Consider the following 9,190-nt stretch of genomic DNA (forward strand, 5'->3'; position numbering starts at 1 on the left):
GTGATGGTCTTGATATAATTCTTGCGAAGTAAGTTGGTTTTTTGTTTTATTTCTATTGTTACGGTTCAGAAATTTCGTTGACTTTTTTATGAGAAAAGAAAATGGGAAATTTTTTTCCCATTGTGGCAGTGAATTGAATGAATTTCAGGGGTGTATCTGGTTACAGGACGCTGTGTTTGTATGCGTCCATAAACGGCTTACCGGGTTATAGAAGAGCTATGAAAAACCAATAATAATTTTGAAGTTCATTTATTCAAGTGTTTCTATATTGTTTAATCCAATTGTAGATAAGTAGGGTACTCAACGTGTGATTTAAGTTTTTTTTGTTAATGAGATCATCACACATCAGTTGGTTGTTTCTTAGAATTTGTTTATTTCAATATAGAGATTTACGTAAAATAATACACTCATTTAATATAATTAAAGTAACTACGTAATTTTATTTTTCCAAAGATAAAATTAAACATTTATAAACCGGGCACTAATTAATTAAATTCACTTTACCACGGGAAACGAACGAGTAACTAATAATTATTTCTCCAAACAGTTTTCCAGATCTTAAAAAGACATTACGGTAAGATAAATTGTTTTTCATGTGATAGTAGCTTATAAATTTCTACTAAGTTAAGAATTAAAAGTAATTATCATTTTATTCTTTTATTAAACATTTCGTTGCACATAAACTAAAAGATGAATTATCTTTAATTTTCTGCAATAAAAAATTAATGATAGTTTTAATTTACAATAAAACAATATATATTTTTTTTTTTAAATTGTTTTGGTAGATAACTTTTACGAATGTAGAAATTGTAATAGATTTTATTACCAAGAATTAAAAATTAACTTCTCCTTATGCAAAAAAAAATTTCTTACTGATTTTTGGTTTAGTTTAACGTTGCTAAATGCATTATAAATAAAACTGTTTTAAAATCGGTTGGACATACCTGTGTAAATAAAATGGAAAAAATATACATATAAAGAAAAAAAAAATGTAATACACTTTAAGTATTGTATAAATGGGTAATTGCAATTTTTATTTCAGATGGAGTTCACCAAAGCGATGACAGCAAACATAATACTTTTAATCGGATTTGCGGTAATGATTCCTTTGGCATTCGGTGAATATAAATTTCATCCCAAATTCCATCACCAACTCAGAGGAAATGGAAGCATAAATGGTACACATGATCTTTTTATCGGAAATCTAACCGGAGGAGATGTGTAAGTACAGGTGTTATCAATTTAGAAATTTTTTAAACCCTATAATATAAAAAAAAGTTAAGTATTCTTTTTAGATGTAATTAGAAATGCGTTTTAGATGCATGAGTCGTCTCATCAGTTAAACTAATAATAAAACAATTGAAAACAATTTTAAAAAAATTTTTAAAAAATTTTATATAACTTACTTTTCTAACAAAAGTTTTTATTACAGACACGTCATTCATCAGAAATGTTCCACTAAGATTTAAAAAGTTTGTTTTAATTGTTTTTTTAAGCAGTTACTACTACTCCTTCAATCTCTATGGAGGAGTTGTAATGTCTCTTCATTTCATTTGAACTTTCCTGGATTCATTCCGTATAAAGCATGGCATTTTTCAGGCTTTTAAATTTCATTATCATACATCAGGAACTTTATTATGCATCAGACTGTTGGTTTCTGTACAAATAAATATTTTATCTAACATTATTTATTATATTAACTGATAGGGACGCATAAAATTAACTTTTCGTGTTGTATTAAGTTTCTTGTATAATTTTAAAGATAGATAATTACAAACATAAATAAATATGTTTATAATTTGTGTGTGTGTGCGTGTGTGTGTGTGTGTGTGTGTGTGTAAAACATACTGAATCCAAATAAAAAATGTGAAAGACATCTATAACGCTATAAAAAAGAAGTCAATGACTTTTTAATGAAATATATTTTATAGAAAAATTACTGTTTATGAACAATAACATTAATTATTTTTAACTTTTGTTTTCTAGATTACTATACCATAGTGGAATTGCTGCAGCTGGAAAAGGGAATGAAAGTTTTACTTATGATTTCCAATATCCGGCATACGGTTACAACAATTTAACAATTAGTTATTTAAAGGTCATCGATTTATTAGGAGAAGGTAAAAATGGATATCCGTCTTTGAAGGAAGGAGGAGTTGGATACAACTACACCGTCATCAGTTTTAAGTCAAACAGCAGTTATGGACTCAATTTTAATTTAACAATCTACGGAAATGTTAACCAGTTTAATAGAACGGTTCATCAAATTATTACAAAACATTAACAACAAACAAGTGAAGTAAAAATGTATCGATAAATAAAAATAATTTTATGAATAAATTTTGATGATATATACAAACATGTTTTCATTTCACTTATATTATTTTCTTACTAGAAACTACTTAATCCCTTTTTCCCAGTAGAACTGTAATAATGTCCAGATTATCATATTGCCTCAGTAAAGTCATATACTTCAATATAGGTAGCACATATAATACATGGTTCCCCAAAGAAGGGTATATAATTTTTTGCATTTCATTCTAATAATTTTTTTTTTTTAAATCTATAAAACAACTAATGTTTTCTATTTAAAAGAATAAGTAAAATTCATACTCTTTTTACTCATTAAATGAATAAGAAAATATATGCAACAATTAAAAAAAAAATTAAGTTTAAAATTTATAAAATAAATATATTATTTAGTATTTTGGCTTGGTTCGGGTGATTTTCTAGTAAATATCGTCCAAAAATGATAAGAAACATCATTAACTTATGAACAGCAGTTCATAATTGTTTATAATAATAAAAATGATCAAGTTGTTGATAATAAACTAATAATGTTAATCCAAGATGTTTTAAAAGCATATAACTTCCAACAAACATGTTTGTTTTCAAAGTTCCCCAAGAAAATTTGAACTCCCATTTCCATTAACATGAAAACGTTGTGTTCTCTGGGCACTTCTACGTTAAAGAGCTTGTGAATGATGATATTCAAAGTTACTAAATATCGATTTTTGCAATCCTTGAATCCATTTTGACTAGTTTCGATGTGATGTCTGTATGAAAATATGTACATACCTCAAAAAGGATTAGATGTAGGATGTTGAAATTTAAGATTTAGGACTGTTGTAACAGCTAGTTGAACACCTCCCTTTTTGATTGTAAAATCCAAAAATATTTGGATTTTTTATTTTATATTTACTGCAGTAATAAGCCCTCATTGAGAGTTTTTTAACGATATATCATAAGTGGTACTTATTTTCATTGGTTCCAGAGTTATAGACAAATGAAATTATAATTAATGAAATATTTGGATCTTACAAGGGGAGGCACTTGGTTAGAATCTAACTCGATCTACTTTTTTTTAACTTTCTTTCTAATTTAAATATATTGATTTATTAATAATTATTAACATGTGATTGTAAAAAAAATTACAATAAATAATTATATTTAAATAACAATAAAAAAAAGAATATCAGACGTTTTTAAAGAAATAAAATTTTATGTACTTTACATTTTTAAAAAAATGTGTAAACGTAATTTAAACAGGGTCAATATTTACAAGGAATTCATGTGATGTCCACAGCAGATTTATTTGAAAAGTTAAGTAAATGTAAAAATCCATTTTATTTGATAAATATAAATTTTATATCCTCTATTATTAGGAATTTCTTTTATATTACAATTAAACTTACCATAAATTATTTAAATCAAGAAATATGCTAAATAAAAGTTTTTTTTTACTTCATTGTAAAATAACCTTTAAACTTCATATTTAAATGGAGACAATATGAGCTATAAAATATCTGTTTTGTGCAATAAGCAAGTCAATTTTATAGATATTAAAAAAAAAATCTATCTTACTATTTTATTATTTAATCCTGAATGAGATATTACATTCTTCACTGTTCAGACAGTGATGACAATATATAAAAAATCTATCTTAATAAGGTATACTACCTAAGGTATAGATAGCTTTTTTTTTTGTCTTCAGTCATTTGACTGGTTTGATGCAGCTCTCCAAGATTCCCTATCTAGTGCTAGTCGTTTCATTTCAGTATACCCTCTACATCCTACATCCCCAACAATTTGTTTTACATACTCCAAACGTGGCCTGCCTACACAATTTTTCCCTTCTACCTGTCCTTCCAATATTAAAGCGACTATTCCAGGATGCCTTAGTATGTGGCTTATAAGTCTGTCTCTCCTTTTAACTATATTTTTCCAAAAGCTTCTTTCCTCATCTATTTGCCGCAATACCTCTTCATTTGTCACTTTATCCACCCATCTGATTTTTAATATTCTCCTATAGCACCACATTTCAAAAGCTTCTAATCTTTTCTTCTCAGATACTCCGATTGTCCAAGTTTCACTTCCATATAAAGCGACACTCCAAACATACACTTTCAGAAATCTTTTCCTGACATTTAAATTAATTTTTGATGTAAACAAATTATATTTCTTACTGAAGACTCGTTTAGCTTGTGCTATTCGGCATTTTATCGCTCCTGCTTCGTCCATCTATAGTAATTTTACTTCCCAAATAACAAAATTCTTCTACCTCCATAATCTTTTCTCCTCCTATTTTCACATTCAGTGGTCCATCTTTGTTATTTCTACTACATTTCATTACTTTTGTTTTGTTCTTGTTTATTTTCATGCGATAGTTCTTGCGCAGGACTTCATCTGTGCCGTTCTTATGTTCTTCAATTGTTATTGTTGCTGTTTGGTTCCTGTACATGTTAGCAATTGTTCTTCTATCTCTGTATTTGAACCCTAATTTTTTTTAAAATGCTGAACATTTTATTCCAGTTTACGTTATCGAAAGCATTTTCTAGGTCTATAAACGCCAAGTATGTTGGTTTGTTTTTCTTTAATCTTCCTTCTACTATTAATCTGAGGCCTAAAATTGCTTCCCTTGTCCCTATACTTTTCCTGAAACCAAATTGGTCTTCTCCTAACACTTCTTCCACTCTCCTCTCAATTCTTCTGTATAAAATTCTAGTTAAGATTTTTGATGCATGAGTAGTTAAACTAATTGTTCTAAATTCTTCACATTTATCTGCCCCTGCTTTCTTTGGTATCATAACTATAACACTTTTTTTGAAGTCTGACGGAAATTCCCCTTTTTCATAAATATTCCACACCAGTTTGTATAATCTATCAATCGCTTCCTCACCTGCACTGCGCAGTAATTCTACAGGTATTCCGTCTATTCCAGGAGCCTTTCTGCCATTTAAATCTTTTAATGCTCTCTTAAATTCAGATCTCAGTATTGTTTCTCCCATTTCATCCTCCTCAACTTCCTCTTCTTCCTCTATAACACCATTTTCTAATTCATTTCCTCCGTATAACTCTTCATATATTCCACCCATCTATCGACTTTACCTTTCGTATAATATATTGGTGTACCATCTTTGTTTAACTCATTATTAGATTTTAATTTACGTACCCCAAAATTTTCCTTAACTTTCCTGTATGCTCCGTCTATTTTAGCAATGTTCGTTTCTCTTTCCACTTCTGAACACTTTTCTTTAATCCACTCTTCTTTCGCCAGTTTGCACTTCCTGTTTATAGCATCTCTTAATTGCCGATAGTTCCTTTTACTTTCTTCATCATTAGCATTCTTATATTTTCTACATTCATCGATCAGCTGCAATATATCGTCTGAAACCCAAGGTTTTCTACCAGTTCTCTTTATTCCGCCTAAGTTTGCTTCTGCTGATTTAAGAATTTCCTTTTTAACATTCTCCCATTCTTCTTCTACATTTTCTACCTTATCTTTTTTACTCAGACCTCTTGCGATGTCCTCCTCAAAAATCTTCTTTACCTCCTCTTCCTCAAGCTTCTCTAAATTCCACCGATTCATCTGACAACTTTTCTTCAAGATTTTAAACCCCAATCTACATTTCATTATCACTAAATTATGGTCGCTAACAATGTCTGCTCCAGGGTAAGTTTTGCAGTCAACGAGTTGATTTCTAAATCTTTGCTTAACCATGATATAATCTATCTGATACCTTGCAGTATCGCCTGGCTTTTTCCAAGTGTATATTCTTCTATTATGATTTTTAAATTGGGTGTTGGCAATTACTAAATTATACTTCGTGCAAAACTCTATAAGTCGGTCCCCTCTTTCATTCCTTTTGCCCAGCCCGTATTCATCCAGTATATTTCCTTCCTTGCCTTTTCCAATGCTTGCATTCCAATCTCCAACTATTGTTAAATTTTCATCTCCTTTTAGGTGTTTAATTGCTTCATCAATCTCTTCGTATACACACTCTACCTCATCATCATCATGGGCGCTTGTAGGCATATAAACGTTAACAATCGTTGTCGGTTTAGGTTTTGATTTTATCTTTATTACAATGATTCTATCGCTATGCGTTTTGAAATACTCCACTTTCCTCCATATCTTCTTGTTCATCACGAAACCTACTCCTCCCTGCCCATTATTTGACGCTGAGTTAATTACTCTAAAATCACCTGACCAAAAGTCGCCTTCCTCTTCCCACCGAACCTCACTAATTCCTACTATATCCACATTTGTCCTACCCATTTCCCTTTTTAAATTTTCTAGCCTACCAACCTTTTTTAAGCTTCTAACATTCCACGCTCCGACTCGTAGAATGTTATTTTTTAATTTTCTGGTGACCCCTTCTTTAGTAGTCCCCACCCGGAGATCCGAACGGGGGACTATTTTACCTCCGGAATATTTTACCAAGGAAGGCGACTCCATTATTGCTATGTGAAAATGCAGAGAGCAACATTTTCTTGGAAAAAAAGCAGCTGTAGTTTTCCATTGCTTTCAGCTGCGCAGTACTCAGAGAACTGAGTGATGTTGATACGGCCGTTTAAGTCATTGTCACTCACGCCCCTAACATTTACTGAAAGAGCTGCTGCCCTCTTTCAGGAATCATTCCTTAGTCTGGCTCTCAAACAGATACCTCTCCGATATGGTTGCACCTTCGGTCCAGCTACTCTGTATCCCTGGCACTCAAGCCCCCTCACCAACGGCAAGATCTCATGATTCATAGAGGAGGGCATAGATAGCAAGCACCTTATTGACTAAAATTAGTCATTTTAACCTCAAATTAAATGTTAATAAAAAAATTTACTACAGTTAACTTTTTTAAATAAATTAAGGGTCCAGCAGTTTCGAATCGAATTATGGGAACTGTTGAATAAAATAATTAGAATTGGATGCTAATTAGGTGAGATCCTAACTTATGTGAGAATTTCTTGTTTTTAACCATAAATGAATCACATAATTTGTTTTACCTCCACAAATTATTCTTAAAGTAAACTGAGAATTAACTTAAATATAATGGCACCATTTAGAAGAACTTGAGTCACAATGCAATTGTTGAAATTTCATTTGAAGAGGAATTGCTGTTTTCTAAATATAAATCTGTTTAAAAGCAACTACTTGTGCCACAGCAACTTCATTTTTTTAATAGACAGAGGTTCTGTTACATTAACAATATATAAAAAATGACATTATTGAGCAAGAGAGATCTTGATAGTTACATAAAGTGGTGCCTCTTTGTCCTGCACTATTAAGTAGTACCCCTTAAGTGGTGCACCCACCTTTTTTTTCTGTTTAGCCTCCGGGAATCACCGTCAGGTATTACTTCAGAGAATGAATGAGGATGGTATGTATGAGTGCAAGTAAAGTGTAGTCTTGTACAGTCTCAGATCGACCATTTCTGAGATGTGTGATTAATTGAAACCCAACAATCAAAGAACACTGGTATCAACGATCTAGTATTCAAATCCGTATAAAAGAAACTGCCTTTACTAGAATTTGAACGTTGGAATTCTCGACTTTGAAATCAGCTTATTTTCGAAGACCTGTTCACCACTAGACCAAACCAATGGGTTAACTGGTGCACCCCTTTCTTTCTTTCATTTTCCTGTTTAGCCTCCGGTAACTACCGTTTAGATAATTCTTCAGAGGATGAATGAGGATGATATGTATGAGTGTAAATGAAGTGTAGTCTTGTACATTCTCAGTTCAGCCATTCCTGAGATGTGTGGTTAATTGAAACCCAACCACCAAAGAACACCGATATCCACGATCTAGTATTCAAATCCGTGTAAAAATAACTGGCTTTACTAGGACTTGAACGCTGGATCTCTCGACTTTGAAATCAGCTGATTTGGGAAGATGCGTTAATCACTAGACCAACCCGGTGGGTTAACTGGCGCACTCCTACCCACATATAAGTTAACAAACCTGTAACTTGTTTAAAAAATAAGGTTTTTAAAAAAAGAAGAGAACAGTGGCTTAACAGATAAAACAGCTTATTTTGGTATGAGTTTTATTATATGCATTTTTACATGCCTTTTTAAGGTGTTATAATTGGGATAATTACCTGGATCCTCAATTTAGTTTATTAAAAAAAAGTTCTATGTAGAAAGAAATGATCACAATTTATTAATAACTAGCTGTACCCGCCACGCTTCGCTGTGGCATATTGTGGTTGCATGGATAAGAAATGAGAAACAAAACAAAGCATATGTTTCATAGAAGTTTAATTTTGCAATACTTGTTGATATACAATATTTTTTTCTTTTTCCACTGTCTGCGTAGATATAAAGCCTATCTGGTTTGCCGACTCGGGAACACGCACATGCAATTGTCCATGTGAGAAGCAATCCGCATCTAAATCTAAACCACACAATTCTAAAGATTGACCTTGAGCTTTATTGATTGTGATTGCAAATGCCAATCGAATTGGGAATTGCAATCTTTTAAATTGAAATGGTGTATCGGTTGGGATCATGGGTATTCGAGGAATGAGGACATCTTCACCTTTGAAAGGCCCCGTTAAAATCTTGCTTCCACTACGTTATTCATCAATTTCTTAACTGCAAGTCGCGTGCTGTTAAAGTGTTTTGGCTGATTAATATTCCGCAACAGGATAATTGGCACAACTATTTTCAATTTTAATATGTATGGTGGCAATCCTGGCAGATCAAGTGATTTTAAAAATTCCGTTGGATAATTAACTACTTCATCTGCTTCCACAACGGTGTCTATCGACTTATATGTAATTTCCTCACTTTGAATGCTGGATTGAATAACATTATTAAGTTGATATACATATTTATTCTTTGCGGCAAGGTTAGCTCGTTCACTGAGCCAATCGTGATTTCTATGATTAATTTGAATATCAGGAAATAC

At 31.6% G+C, this 9,190-nt stretch overlaps 1 protein-coding gene across 1 annotated transcript; it reads left to right on the forward strand.

The window, feature by feature from the left end:
• Window positions 1-441: 441 nt before the first annotated feature.
• On the forward strand, window positions 442-2,359 carry LOC142320952 (uncharacterized). The gene is made up of 3 exons (XM_075358938.1): window positions 442-574; window positions 1,043-1,221; window positions 1,987-2,359. Exons 2-3 carry the CDS (start codon window positions 1,043-1,045, stop codon window positions 2,282-2,284), a joined length of 477 nt encoding a protein of 158 aa, XP_075215053.1. The 5' UTR covers window positions 442-574; the 3' UTR covers window positions 2,285-2,359.
• Window positions 2,360-9,190: the final 6,831 nt, after the last annotated feature.

The sequence above is a fragment of the Lycorma delicatula genome, chromosome 3 (assembly GCF_047948215.1).
Source record: "Lycorma delicatula isolate Av1 chromosome 3, ASM4794821v1, whole genome shotgun sequence".
Classification (NCBI taxonomy): Eukaryota; Metazoa; Arthropoda; class Insecta; order Hemiptera; family Fulgoridae; genus Lycorma; species Lycorma delicatula.